The 14,931-nt window shown below is 54.9% G+C and overlaps 1 protein-coding gene across 2 annotated transcripts in view; it reads left to right on the top strand.

The window, feature by feature from the left end:
• Positions 1-14,931, top strand: part of ACSBG1 (acyl-CoA synthetase bubblegum family member 1) — a 54,028-nt gene that overhangs the window by 15,219 nt on the left and 23,878 nt on the right. For both annotated transcript variants that reach the window (XM_069481424.1, XM_069481416.1), the window contains exon 2: positions 5,450-5,550. In XM_069481424.1, the coding sequence (XP_069337525.1) occupies positions 5,450-5,550 (101 nt within the window). The remainder of the gene's footprint in view (positions 1-5,449; positions 5,551-14,931) is intronic.

Here is a 14,931-nt window from a genome sequence, read left to right as displayed (position 1 = left end):
GGGTTTTTTGGTTCCGTTATGGTTTTAGGTGGGTATTGAGAACTAGGAGGGGCTGGCATATGTATGGATTCCAGGAACTGAGACCCTTATCAGGGTAACCATCCAGATGTGGCTATTCTTTAACTTAGCTGGGCACTGCAGGCATTGTTTTTGGCAGGTCTCCTGGGGTTCTTCTTTTTCTTTCATTAAGGATGGGGAGGGGTGCCCGCCCCCAGCCTTACACAGGGCCATGGAGAGGAGGCAAGGACCAAGTACGGAAAGCACTTGACATAGTATACACACTTAGTAAAGAAAAGTCAAAAACAAAAGAAAACCAAAAAGCCGAGCTTCCCACCTAACCCTGGGGCCCAGTGGCAGGAGAAATATCTCCCAAGCCTCTGGGAAAGATGACAGCCAACAGACAGCCTCTCCTACCCACACCGGCAGGTGCCTCTCCTGCTACCCGCCCTGTTATATAAGAGCCACATGGGTGGGTAGCTGGGGCCTATGCCATGTGGGTCAGAGGTATCTGGGGCCACACCTCACCGGCGGCCCTGGGGCAGGCTGGGGCGGGTCCCTACTCATGCCCAGCCCCACTGCCTCATCTCCCGGAACCTGGAGCACCCACAGGCAAGGGCTGCCATATACACCATGCCTTGGCTGTGGGAGCAAAGGGGATGCTGAGCCCTGCACCTGCCAGTTGCGAGGAGAAAGGTGAGCACCCTGGGGCAGCCAGGCCCCTCTCAGGCATGCCCTCTGCCATCAGTCCACTGTGGGGGTCTTCCGGCAGGAACCAGGAGTCAGGAGGGGGCTGGCAGAGGCCATATCTCTGAGATGAGGCAGTCCACGAGGACTAAAGAGAAGTAGGGGCGTGGGGTCCGCCCTGCAGGGTAAGGGGAGGCCAGCGCGGAATCAGCGTTGCAGACGATGCTGTTGCTATCGGCAGCACCGGGCTGTGCACGGGGACAGGCCTGTGTGGCCGGCACTGTGGGTTTGGAGGAGGCCCTGCTCTTCTCCCTATCTGGGGTTTTTAGAATACGGGGAAATATTCAGGCCACACCCTCCATTGAGAACATTCTCTCTCCATCCTTCTGGGAGCCAGTTCTTTGACTGCTCCCCTGAGCAGGGAGAGGTGAGAACTATGAGTTATAGGGAGGGTAGTCAGAAGTCTTTGCAAAGCAGGAGCCCTGGAAATTTTATTTGTTTGCCCGTCCTGGTGAGCGATAGGCCCTGGGGGATAGAGACCAGGGCCCTAAGGCAGCCACCTCCTGTGCGGTGTGTGTCATTCCCGTTCTGTCTGAGGGTGTGGGCTTACGAGGCAGCAAATTATAGGTAGGTGTCCAGCCCGGGGACCGATGAGTCAGGCCCAGAAAGGAGAGCAATCGTCCCCTCTCCCAGCCAGGCTGTGGGGCCGTGACTCACACTGTGTCTCTGTTGCAGGGTGGTTTGGTGGAGTCGGGCCTTGCTGGGCCTGCTGTGGCTCTCCCCGGGGGGACGCCGTGACACGTTCTCTGAGATTCTTGTTCTCTCCCGGGTGAGCCCTCGGGGTGCAGCCGCCCCACAGGTACCATGCCACAGGTGCTTCTGCTCAGGTCTGCCAGCTCCGTCCTGAGGACCGTGTAAGGAACGAGGATCCCACCTTCCTCCCGCCTCCGGGCCCCCAGCCTGTGTTCCCAGGAAAGTAGTTGGCACAGCACCTGGCCCCGCAGACTTGGGTTCAGGGCTTTCACCCCACTCAGTCACACTCCCGGTCTCGCCCAAGGGTCTTCTTCTCGCTCCCCCAAAGATCCAGGAGAACCCACCCATAATAATGATGAGAGCTGACCATGTACTAAGCGCTTTACATGTATCATTTTCTCTTCACAACAGCCATAGGATACAGGCAGAAAACTGAGGCTCAGAGAGGTACAGCAACTTGGCCACAGTCACACAGCTAGTAAAGTGAGTTGAACCCAGGCCGGCAGACAGATTCTGGTGAATATCAATGCTATACTGTTTCAAGAAAGCATTCAGTGAAGCACCTACTGCATACAGAACAGTGGCCTGGCGGCTGAGGGCTAAATGGAAAGAAAGAGCAACAGAAATAAATAGGAAATGGATCCTCATCCATGAGGGGTTCACATGGGAAATGAGGGCTGTCCTTGATTTGTGTGTCACACACACAGTGACAACTCGAGAAGGGTTAGGTCCAACCAACGTTTACAAGCTCCAACGGTGAATGCTCATGGCCAGAACAAAGCTGAATCATGGGTGACCTCTGCTCTCGAGGAGCTTCCCAAGTCACATGTGGCCTTCAAAGCCCAAAGTTGAGTGTCCAAGGGCCATGAGGGTGAGAGGGTGTTGGGAAAATCTAGGAGAGCTTCCTGAAGGCGGAGTTGAAGGAGGCTCTGTGCTCAGATGGTTCCCATTTGAACCTCTGTCTGGCAAGGTCTCTGGCAAGACCGACCAAGGAATATTGCAGAGAAAGATACAGTGCAGGCTCTCCTAGGCTCCTCTGCCCTCACACACCTCGCGTCATGTTTGCTCAAACATGCCTTTTGTTATCTTGCTCTCGTGCTGCTGGGCAGGTAGGTGCCATAAAGCTGTGTGTGTATGTCTTGTGAAAGGAGAGTGAGGCAATGTGCTTTGTAGGGTGCCTATGTGAGCCAAAGGTGAGAATGATCCTTGTCCTCCTGAGGCAAAGGCCCTTGTAGGGTGTTCCTCTTCCCAGGAATGGGAAATGCAAACAGAAGCAGTCAGCCTCCCCTGGCCATTGCCTCACCATTATTGTCATTCTACTATGTTGGGTGATTTCCGCCTCTGAGACTTCTGCCAGCTTCTGGGTACTGCATTCCAGGACCAGTACAATTTTCCAGAATGACAGGAATATGTCAATCACCTCCGACAGGCGCATCGGGGTCACGAGGACAGTAGTATCACCTCACCTGCTGGGAGCATTCACCAGCCACCTGTCCTTCCTAGAATAACAGCAAGAATCAGAAGGGCCCAAAAAGCTTTTCAGGAGTCAAAACAGAGTAGGGTTTGCTCCCCAAACCTCAGGTATCTTTCTTTGAGCACAACATGGTAGGTTCCACCTTGGAACATCTCCTCTAATTTGACCTGTAATTCTAACAAGCTTGGTTGTTTTGTTTTCTATTCCACCACGGAAAGAAATGGCAAAGTAGTAGGGAGATGAGTTGCTAGAAGCCAGCACACTGATGGTGGCAAGAAGTCACTGCTAGTAATGTATGATCATGCTTGGCGCTCGGCTTCCTTAGGTGGCTGTGTTTTCATTTAGTCTTTGTTTAGCTATTTTAAAACCAGAACCAGTTTACACAGATTTTACTGGTGGGGAGAAATGCTGCCTATATCTTTTTTTTTTTTTCTTTCTTTTTTCTTTTTTTTTTTGAGACAGAGTCTCACTCTGTTGCCCAGGCTAGAGTGCCGTGGCGTCAGCCTAGCTCACAGCAACTTCAAACTCCTGGGCTCAAGCGATCCTTCTGCCTCAGCCTCTCAAGTAACTGGGACTACAGGCATGCACCACCAGGCCCGGCTAATTTTTTCTATATATTTTTTAGTTGTCCAGCTAATTTTCTTTCTATTTTTAGTAGGGACCGGGTCTCACTCTTGCTCAGGCTGGTCTCAAACTCCTGACCTCGAGCGATCCTCCCACCTCGGCCTCCCAGAGTGCTAGGATTACAGGCATGAGCCACCGTGCCCGGCCTGCCTATACCTTTTGATGGTAGGGATTTAAAACAGACTTGTTTTTGAGGAAGCGGTTAAGACGGTGGGAGATCATGGCCGAGGCGGCCTTGCCTAGTGTGGGGTGGCTGACCAGCTGGAGATGCCAAAGGCTGATCAGCCCCAAGCACTGAGTTTGTCCTGCTGGCAGCCCCATCTTTTGGGGACACAGGCTGAGATGGAGTGTGGACGTTAGCCAGGTTCTCAGTCCTCCCCAGACAGTCACAGTGCAGGACCCTGAGCCTAGTTCGCCCTCTCATTGCCTGAGCCCAGAGCTCAGGGCCAACTGGTAACATTACAGTCTTCTTTGGCCCAAAGTGAGGGCAGCTTCTACCTGACAACTGAAGAAAATAGTGGCTGTAGCTCATGACCACAAGTCGGCAGGACAAGTTCAGGAACCTCTGTTTCCCTCTGCCTGGGACAGTAGGCCTCACCCCAGAACCATGCTTTGTCATCATTTTAGTCTTTCTGCACCCTCCCTGGAGCAAGTTGCCATAGCAACAGAAGGGCTGCTCCAGCCCCATGGCCCGGGGCTTGCTTACAAAGTTCCCAAGAGGGGGCCAGCTCAGCTCCCCATTCGTCCCCCTTCTCCTCCTTCCCCTCCCTTCATAACCTCCTGATGTCTTTTGCTTTAAAACCGATCTCAGGTTCTTAAGCAGACTGCCACCGAGGGGGCCTGGGTGTGTTCACAAACTTAGTTTTGTTCGGAACCTGCAGCACCAGCAAGAAGTAAGGCTGAATGTGAGAAGCAGGTAATTGGCTCAGCTTCCTGGGGACTGGGCTGGGATGGGGCTAACCCCACCCTGACAGACAGAAGGCCTCCCTGGAGCCAAGGTCCTACCCTCAGGGCTGCCATGACTAGCTGCACAGGTTGCACACTGAACCACTGCAGTGGGCTCTGTTTATATAGACAATGACTGTGAAAGCTGTCCCTGGGTTGTGTAAACCTGCAGCCCTGCACTGTCCTGAGGTGTGTGCAGAAATCCATCTCCTCAGCGACCCAAGAAGTTGAGGTCTGGCCAGGTGAACCCTGAGGGAAAAAATGGTGCTGAGAGACAGTCAGGCTGAGATGATAATGGGAGCCCAGTAATGCCCGGGCTGGCCAGAAGAGGAGACCGTTTATCCAGGGTCACCGAGTCTGGGAAGCAAGAAGGATCTGAGCCAGGGGTGAAGGTAGATGGCACCGGGCCCCACGTCTCCTTGGTCCCATGCCTGTTCTCTCCTGGGGGTGAACCCACAGATCCCGTGGAAGAGGGGAGCCTGCTCAGGACCCCTGAGAGCCCCAGGAATATCCATAGCCCCCTTCTGAGTTTCAAAGCATGGCTGAGGACTGGTGGGTGAGGGGTGAGGAGTGGGGGCTCCTCCCAGCCCTGAAAGCCTGCCCTCCACAGGGGTGGTACTCAGAATCCTCCAGTGCCAGACCCCAACCCCTTCCTTGTCCAGATGGGGACGCTGAGACCCAGAGAGAGGCATGAACTTGCACAGAGTCACACAGCAAATCAGAGCACAGCAGGACTTGATTTCTCTTTTTACTGAGCCCTCAGAACCTGCAGGGAGAGGCTGGGGTGGGGGCAGGGTCCGCCCCTGCAACCACTGAAGTCTTGTCCCCTTGACTTCCACTGGGGCCCCCTCTGTGGATGGCCCCCGAGAGTCTGCAGGAGGCCGAGATGGCAGCGTCACCCTGGGGTGCTGAGATGTGTGCTGGGTCAGAGTCATGTTCTAATGAATGTTTTCTCTGGTCCCCCGCCAGCTCCCTAACTGACGGGCAGACGCTCTCCAACGAGTCTCTAAGCCATGCTCTCGAGCTCTCGGGCCCCGAGAAGGCCCAGGATGCCCCGCTGCATTCTCCAGGTGAGCCAGCCGGGGGCTGCTGGGCGGGGCTGCAGGGGCTGGGCACTGCTCTGTGCTGGTGTGCAGGAGGGGCACGGAGCCCAGAGCCTTGGGGCAGGGGCGGGCGGAGACCCTGCCGGTCCACACACTCTCAGGGACCTTGCCAAGCCCCTTCCCTCACGGCCACCATGGCCACCAGCAGGGCCAGGCGTGATGGAAGGCAATGAGGGGCGCTTCCTTCTTCAAGAAGGTTGGGGAGGAGAGAGGCCAGGGACAGGGAGCCAGCAATGACCTCATTCGGGGCTGCTCTTTTACGACCTTCACTTTCAGATAATTGTGCCTTAAAGAAGGCAGAGTTATCATTGACTCTGAGGCGTCATCACAATGATAATAATAATAATAATGCAGCTTTTGTTCACTTTTATTGGCTGCACAACATTGTAGCAACAACAGAAGTTAAAAAACAAAAAGCAAACAGTAGTTCTCAGTCTGTCTCCGGAGACTGAGATCCGTGCTGTCCTTGGGACCATGCACTGTTGTGGCCGGCCTGGGTCGTCTGTCGTGGGCTAAGCACTTGCCTGGGTTGCTGGTCTTCCCCGTGGTGACTTTCCCCAGCTGCAGGCCCCTCTTCAGGGTGGGCAGGCCGCCATCCCCGGGACCACCCCGCTCCCCTGGCGTCTGGGGAGGGTGAGGTGAATGTTACACGGTGGTGTTTGAACTGGTCGTGTGTTTGGCAGGAAGGCCTTCTGTCTGGGTCTGCCTGTTTTCCCCCTGGTTAGGGCTTAGGGGTTTTGAAGAGCAGGTGGTAGATGTGAAGTGGGACCAGCTGGGGAGGAAGGGGCAGAAGAGGCCCTTTCCAAGAGTTCCTGAACCAGCAGGGTGACAAGGCCAGGCCCAGGGGACAGGAGGAGGGAGGAGGCCACACTGGGCCTTTGTTCTCAGTCTTCTTCCTGTGGGGTTTCCTGGGAAGGAAGCCAGAGGACAGGGACAGGGCCCAGCTCTCTGCTTTGTCACCGCATGGTCGTGGGTGAGGCGTCAGGAGGCAGGGCAAAGGGCGCTGTGCCCGTGTTTGGTGAAGAAACTGAGGCCTAAAGAAGTGTAATGAGGGGGACACTTGGCCAGGGCTCTCTTGGCCACCTGGTTCCTTGAAGGTCAAGTGCCAATCCTCTCCCTGGGACAAGCCGCCCCTCTTCCAGGCTGGGTGTCTCTGGGTGGCCTTGCAGGGACCTGGCCTGAGGGGTGGGGCACATTCCAGGGGTGGACGGTGCTTCTCATGTCCCTCCTCAGAAATAAAGGAGAAAGAACTGGGCCAGGGAGAGGCCCAACTGGTTTCTGAGAATGGTTTGAAAGGCCCCAGAGAGAGGTCAGGAAGGGGCCAGCCGGGCATAGGTGGCCTCCCACATTTGTCCTCCCAGGAGCCAGGGCACCTCCCTGACTTGCCTGCTCTCAGGTAAGTCCCACCAGCCTCAGACGCCTCAGACCCCTCAGACTTTATCATCCTTCTCTGGGTGCTCAAAATGCTGGTGGCAACGTCAGGGAACTTGAGCACGGCGAAGCCCTGAAGCTCCAGAAGTCCTGAGCGCGCTGACGACAGCATTGTTATTCTCACAGGTCAGGGGGCAGGAACGGAGCCAGTGTGGGGGAAGCTCCCTGTCCCCCTGAGCCCCAGAAAAGCATCTGGCATCCCCCTGGAGGACCAAGCAATCCCCAGCCCTGTGGGCCTCAACTGCTTAATCTGGATGGCTGTCGTCTGGCCTCCTGCGGCAGCGGGCCACACAGAATGGGCGGGTTTTAAACAGGCAGGGTAGGGACTCCCAGAGAGGGTGATGGGAGGGGGCTGGAGGAGGGCCATCTGAGCAGCCAGGGGCCAGGAGGGGGCAACAGGGTGGGCACTGGATTTAATGGAGGGGTGGGGAATGGGCAGGCAACTGCAGTGGAGATGGCAAGGCCATCACGGTCTAGTTTATCGGGACGTTGAGAAGCTGCCAGGGACAGCCAGGCTGAGCGTGTACCAGACCCCTCCATCCGGTGTGCTGGGCTGTTGGGGATACTGGGGTGGGCAAGTCTTCTTTCCTGCCCTCGGAGAATCCCCAGTCTGAGGCAGACAGGCCCTTGGGAAAGGGCATGGACAGGCTGAGGAAGGAAGACCTGCTGTCAGGAGCCAGGGGTCAGGGTGGGCTTCCTGGAGGATGGGGACCTCTAGCTGCCCTCAGAACTGCAAGCTCCGTCTGCGCCTGGGTGTAGGCTGAATGATCTGCCCTTGGGAGCTCAGCTTCTAGGGCTGGTGATGGGGAGGAAGGGACAGTCTGGGAGGGACCAAGGGGCCTCTGGACACCATGGCTATCGGCAGGCACCAGGGCAGAGGTCCCCCAAATGCTGCCCAGGGCAGCGTTGAGCAGGCTTCGTTGGCTCTCACGGGCCTGGCTGGTGGGCCACGCTCTGCCCAGCCCTGTCCCGTGCAGCCCCTGCTGTCCCCAGGGGTGGAGGGGAGGCTCTGGAACAGAGCTGTGGTGAGGTCCAGATTCAGCATGAATTGTGTGTTCTCTGTGTGCCAGGCGTCAAGCCAGGGCTTGGGGTCCTTGATCTTCTTGGCTCCCCAGAAGCTCCGGGGCCCTGGACCCTAGACTCAGTACGAGGGAGGAGACTGGGGCTGTCACAGGTTAGGAGGGGTCTGGAAGCTGCCCTTTCCCTAAGATTGAGAAGGGACAACTTCCCATGTCAAAGACTCTTGGGGAGGGGATCTGTGGGATTATGAGAGGCCCTAAAGGCCTCCTCCACACAGCTGCCCCCTTAAGAAGAACAGCAAACTTACCGAACATCCACCATGTGCAAGGCCCCGTGCCAAGGAACTTTCTTGTATTCCCTCACTTTATCTTCATAGTGGCAGTGGAGAAGCCATGTTTATCATTACCATTTGATAGAGGAAATGGAGCTCAGAGAGGTTTAGTGACTTTCTCAGAGTCACACAGCTAGTAAGAGGTGGAACTCTTAACTGGCCACACTGCCTCTTTGGGACCTAGATGGCATCGTGCACAGTCTGATTCCCTCTAGGCCTGGCCAGCCCCTGCTTCCCCTCTACTAACTGTTGAGCTGGCAGCCCCTCCGAGGAGCTCTTTGAGTCTTACATACAGGAATCAGGGCTCACCCTGGAGCCCTCGGAGGCTCCTGGCTCTCCTTGAGCGCCCAAGAAGCTTGAGGGCTCTGAGCTGCCCAGATGGCTGTACTCCCAGGGAACAGCCCCACCAAGTCCGGCCGTCGAGCTGCTGGAATCTGACAACCACACAAAGGCAGCCTTGTACTGGACCCGGGAGACACATTTCTTTCTAGCCCTTTCTAGACTGAGCATGAACCCCAGCTGGAGAAGGGCAGCACTGAGGCCACAGAGAAGGGGAGGGCAGCTGCCGGGGCTGGTCCTCCCTTCCCCCAGCCCACTTTCTCCAGGAATCTCCCACACCCACTGGGGAGATTTTCACTAAAGACGGGGAAGCTGAGTGCTCAGCCCAGCTGGGTCTCCAGCCCAGAGAGGCCCTTTGTGGGTCAAGGGATCTGCTGGGCCTCCTCTGTCCCTCGCTCCCACCCTTGCCAAATGTTCCAAGGACATGGGTGGTGTTTCAGGCCGGAGCTGCGAGCTAGGGCGCGAGAAAGGGGCTGGATACTACCCTTGTCCTCAGGGAGCTCACAGCCTGAGCCTGGGGGGCTGGAAGAGACCCAAGGGGACCTGCTGTCACTTCAGTCTCTGGAAGGGCTGGGGGAAGGTAGGAAAGGCTCCCCAAAGGTGAGAAAAAAAGAGTGTAGATGGCTCCTCATCTATGAAACGGGAACAGGTGGTAATCCCGGCCCTGCCAGCCAAAACAAGGGCGCTTCTGGGAGTTCCTAGGGAAACCTTTCCCACAGGGGTAGAGGCACTCGCCACCCTGCCTAGACATCCGCCCTTCAGACTTTGCCTGGGGGTCCCCGCCTGCTGTCTCCTCTCGGGGGCCCTGCTGTGGGGTGGGGGGCATGTCAGCCCTGGGGCTCTGGGGTAGGATGTCCGTGTCCTTTCCCAGACCCGACTTCTCTGCTGAGCGAGGGTGGAGACCCAGCTCGGGGTCTCCTGTGCGTGTCCCGAGCGCCCACCACTGGGCAAGGAGAGCCCGTCTCGGCTCCGTCACCCCAGTAGTTCAGCCTAGACGAGTGAAATCCTTGGGGCAGGATGGAAAAACTGGTCATTGTTTTAATGACCGTGGGAGCTTACAGAGACCATCTTGTCCATCCCGATTGTAAATCAGATGGGGAACTGAGGCCAGGGGAGGGCAGGGGTCTGCCCAGGGTCACTCTGCTGTAGTGGCCAGAACTCAGAGCTCTTGACCGTCCAGCGGGAAGGCTGGGGAGGGGCTGGCAGCTGCAGGGCCTCTTCCCTCAGGCACAGAGGACAGGAATCACCGGCGCCTTGGCAGGTATGCTCTGCACCACCTGGCCAGGGTACAGCAGGCTGTTCTGTCCCAGGCCTTGTCCTTACCTCTCATCGTTTTCTGAGGCCAAGTTGGCCTCTCCCTCGTCTGTGTCCCCAGAGTGCCTGGCATAGGGCTGGCCTGAGCACGGGGGCCTGTGTGGAGAGAGGGCCCTCCTGGAGCGGGCCTCAGACCGGACTATGGAGGAGGGGCTGTGGGCCCGGTCCCCCGAGGGAATGTCTTGGAGAGAGAGCTGCCCCAGGTCTGAGGACCACCTTTTCCTCAGGACCAGTGTGGCCCTCCATCTACACAATAAGCTTCGTCCCTGCGGCCTTTCCCACAGGCTACAGAAAACACCCCAGTCTTCACACTCTCTGTGCTTGTTTTTGTCCTTCCCAGCTAATTGAGTGGCTTCCTCTGCTGTTCAGATGCCTTTATTCCAGAACTCCAGAGAACACAGCTCCCTGCCTGCCCGGCCCCCCCAGCACAAGGGGTGGATTGATCAGACACAGGCCAGGGTCGGGCCAAGAGGAGTGGCCACGGAGAGGAAGGCAGAGGGAGAGGGAGGCGGCAGGAAGTGTAAGCCGGGCCTGGGAAAGCCCGCCCCAGACCCCCAGCGCTCAGCTGACTTGGCTCTTGGAGGGCTGTGTGCTGGGGCTGCTGGCTGTTGGCCACAGGCTGCTGGCTAGCTGGGTCTCCACTGCGTAGATCTGGACTGGTTGCCTTTTGGAGTCAGCTTGGGTTGGGATCTGGTTGCCTTGCTGGGTGATGGGAACCATTACTGGGTCCCGGCCATGTTCTAGGCTGTGATTGCAGCAGTGATCTTACTTTGGATATGGGACAGACTGACGGTTGTGCCTCTGTTGAACTTTGCTCTAAGGACTGGGAATGCAACCTGATTTCATAAGTGTCTCCTTGCGGGGAGTCAGCTACGCTTCCTGCAAAGCAGTTTGTGTCGGGTCTCTCAGGCAGGGGTCTTCGCAAAGGATGAAAAACTAGTAGGAAACAGAAATAAAAAATAATATGCAGAGCCAAAGATGTAGTTTATAAAGTAAAGGTTTATGAAGACAAAGGAGGGTATCCAGAAGATTACAATCTCTTCGGAGATGTGACAAAGACTGAACTTTTACACTCACAGGTACTTACAGGGCAGATACAGGCTCCCGTTGCCCATTTACACAATGATAGATAGTTTGGTTCAGGGTCAAAAGTCTCCTAACAGGCTACTACAGATCGTTCAACTAACTCTACCTAGGTAAACAATGAGTTAAATCTTCTTAGGGTAAACTTCTAGGTTTATGATAGGCTATTACTTTAGCAAAAACAGAGACATCGTGGCTCTGGTTGTTTTGAGTTAAAACAGAGATTTCAGAAGTCAACATGAGTTGTGCTTTATTTTGCTTACTTTAAACAGAGATTTCAGAAGTCAACATGAGTTGTGCTTTATTTTGCTTACTTTAAACGCATAGTTCATCTGGGCCGGCTCAGGCAATATATCTGTTTAATCAGCTCTCAGCATATTTCATAATCAGCTCTTCTCCCCAGGAGGCCTGTCTTTGTTGATCAGCTCTGGCAACCTATGGCTTTGTCTTTCAAAACAGGTGAGAACCGTAAGGCCTTGGAATGCTTAGCTGTTACTGACCACTGAGACGCCCTCCTGAGGCGAGGCAGCCTTTGATATGTGAACTCACATGTTTATATTTTTCTTTAAGGCAAAGCCTTGCTTGACTTCTGAAATCAAATCTTGTCTCTAAAAATACAGGGAGCATTTCTATAAATCAATATTCTTAGGCTCAACGTCTCCTACCCATGGGGGACTATCCACAGAGAGGCTGGCCGAGAGGTGCCAGGCAGACCTGGGCCCCGCTCACATCCCTCCCTCCTGCTTGGCTGTAAGCAGCCCACCATGTGGCAGAGTCAGGGGGCTCAGGCACCACTCTCCTCCACCCCAACACCATCCCTGAGGGAAAAGACCGTGGACCCTCAGCCTGTACCCCATTCACTGGGCAGCCCCCACCCCAGCAGCTACTGGACATAAGGTAGCTGCCAGGACCACCTGAAGTCTTGCCCCAACTTTGCCCCTAACTTGCTATGACCTTGGCCATCCCTGCCCCCTCTGGGACTCAGTTTCCTCCTCTGTAAAAGCACCCTCTCCCTCTGATATGCTGTGTGTGGGAACTCCCTGCCCTCCCCCAGGTGACCTGTCAGGTTGGGGTCTGCCAGTCTTCCTGCTGTCACTGTGGGCATTGCAGGCTTCACCTGGTTTCTTCCTCCGGCAAACACTTGCTGCAGGCTCAGTGCTTGCACCAGAAGCTCAGAAGCTTCTAACGAGGGCACTCAGCTTTCCTAGTTAGACAGGGTAGAGAGTGATGTCTTGAGTGCCCACAATGTGCTAAGTCTTTTAATAATATGTTGATGTAGATCTTTTCAGTTTTGTCTGTGCATTTTTTTTTTAAAGAAGAGTCTTGCTCTGTCACCCTGGCTAGAGGGCAGTGATGTCACCTCTGTGTATTTTTTTCTCTCTTTTTTTTCTCTTTTTTTTCCCTCTTTTTTTTTTCTCTTTTTTTCTCTTTTTTTCTCTTTTTTTTCTTTTTATTTCTCTGCAACAACTGAAGGAATCTGTGCATTTTTATATGCACTTTCATTTGCTCCCTCTTTCACTTGATGTTACTCTGTAAGCATTTCCTCACATCATTAGATATTTTGGTAGCTGCACAGGAATCCATGATATGGCTGTACCATAATGAACTTGACCAGTCCACTGTTGGACATCTGTGTTGTTTCCAGTGACTTTGCCAGTAGAAAAGGCACTCTAAAGCTATCTGTCCCCACATTCTTGCTGTACGTGATTGTTTCCCATGAGTAACTTCCTAAAAGTGTGATTGATGGGTCAAAGCATACTCCTTTTGTAATCCCTTCGACGTGCGAGGTCTGTCTGGAAAGCACCCAGCCAAGGGTGGGATTGCGTGGTGTGAGGAGGGTGGGGAGGACTGGCACCCCGGGCGGGGAGGTGGGCCGTCTTCTCTCCACTTTCAGTCCAGGAGTGGGCTTGGCACTGGCCCCAGTGGCTGAGAGGACCCTGAGCAGGGCAGGGCCTCGCTGGGCCCCACCTGGGGCTCTGAGGGATGTGGGGTGGGGGGTGCAGCCTGCCGTGTCCCACTTGGGCAGCACCTGCTCTGTGGGCCCATCTCACTCTGCACTTGGGCAGCAATGTGTCCTGCCTTGTCACCAGGCCATCCTGGAGAGCTGTCGGAGGCTTTTAAGCAGGTCAGATCTGGGTTTAGAAAGGTCACTCCGGGAGGCTCAGCAATGTGGCAAAAGGCCAGTGGCTGGAGGACATGGCTGCCCAAGGTCACCGAGCCTGAGCCCCAGCACAGGACTTGGGAAGGGGGCATGATGGTCCTGTCCCAGAGGAGATACGGTACCCAGGTCTGCCTTGAAGCCCGCTTTGAGAGGCCACATGCCTGAGGGGAGCAGCGTGGACTTGGGCATCAGGCCGTGTGGGTCTCGAGCCTCGTTCTGCTGCTCAGCTCTGCCAGCACTCATTCAGCCTCCCTGAGTCTTGGAGCTTTAGCTAAGAGGTGACGGGCAAAGAACGGATGGCGCACAGTCCCACTGGGGCACGGTCCCACTGGCCCACGGCAGGGTCTCAGGGAGGGCGGGGCAGGCCCCTTTCCCGCCAGGATCTTCTCTCCTGGCTGGTGGAGGGGCTCAGACAGGGCCGGGAGAGACAGGGCCGGGCCGTGTGCTGGCCAGTGGGCCTTGTCGCCCTTCCCAAGGGGCCTAGGGTCCTCCAGGGCCAGGTCTCTCGTCCCCGTCAGTCTCAGTCCCCTCCAGCTGGGCTAGGGGGAGACTGACCTTGCAGACCTACCAACTGTTATTCTCTTCCCATTCCTTCTTTCCTCCTTCCAGGAAGGATGTGAGGTGACACAAAGGAATAGGCACCATGAGGGGAAAAAAACAGGAAAAATGCAGTGGAGCGTTGCGCAGTCACACAACACGCACACACGGTGAGAGAGACTTGTTAATGCTACCCAAATCAAAGGTGCATGCCTTGGCTAATGGCTGTGTTTGATTTGGTCCACATAATACTTTTTTAAACATAGACACCCAGATTCCTGGTAGCGCTTGGTTTCCGTTCCTAGTGGGCACTAGCCCTAGAGGTGGGGCAGCCACTGTTTGGATGAAGACGCTCTGGCCCACCCCAGACCCCACCACTTCCTGTCACCTCCCTGACCCTGAGGCCGGAGCCCATACAATTATCACTGCCCTCATATTATAGCTTTTCTTTTTTTTTTGAATTAATTTTTTTTTTTTTTTTTTTTTGAGACAGAGTCTCACTCTGTTGCCCAGGCTAGAGTGCTGTGGCGTCAGCCTAGCTCACAGCAACCTCAAACTCCTGGGCTTAAGCAATCCTACCGCCTCAGCCTCCCAAGTAGCTGGGACTACAGGCATGCGCCACCATGCCCGGCTAATTTTTTCTATATATATTTTAGTTGGCCAGATAATTTCTTTCTATTTTTAGTAGAGACGGGGTCTCGCTCTTGCTCAGGCTGGTCTCGAACTCCTGACCTTGAGTGATCCACCCGCCTCAGCCTCCCAGAGTGCTAGGATTACAGGCGTGAGCCACCGCGCCCCGCCTTGAATTAATTTTTTAATTGACAAATTAAAATTATATATATTGATTGTGTACAACATGTTGTTTTGAAATATGTAGACATTGTGGAATGGCGAAATAGAGTGGTGAGAACACAAACTCTACTCTTAGCGATTTTCAGGAATACAGTACATTGTTACTAACTCCAGTCACCGTGTTGCACAATAGATCTGTGGAACTTTGTAGCTTTTCTTATAATAGAAAAATATTGCACTGCTGCTTGTCTCCATCAAAAGCAGAGAAACAAAGGGTGGACTCCAAGCACCATGTGTCTCGAGGAAAATGAGAGGGAGCCCATTTTCCTGTGGAAAAGAC

Source organism: Eulemur rufifrons, chromosome 2, assembly GCF_041146395.1.
Source record: "Eulemur rufifrons isolate Redbay chromosome 2, OSU_ERuf_1, whole genome shotgun sequence".
Classification (NCBI taxonomy): domain Eukaryota; kingdom Metazoa; phylum Chordata; class Mammalia; order Primates; family Lemuridae; genus Eulemur; species Eulemur rufifrons.
This window is presented reverse-complemented; position numbering and strand designations above follow the sequence as displayed.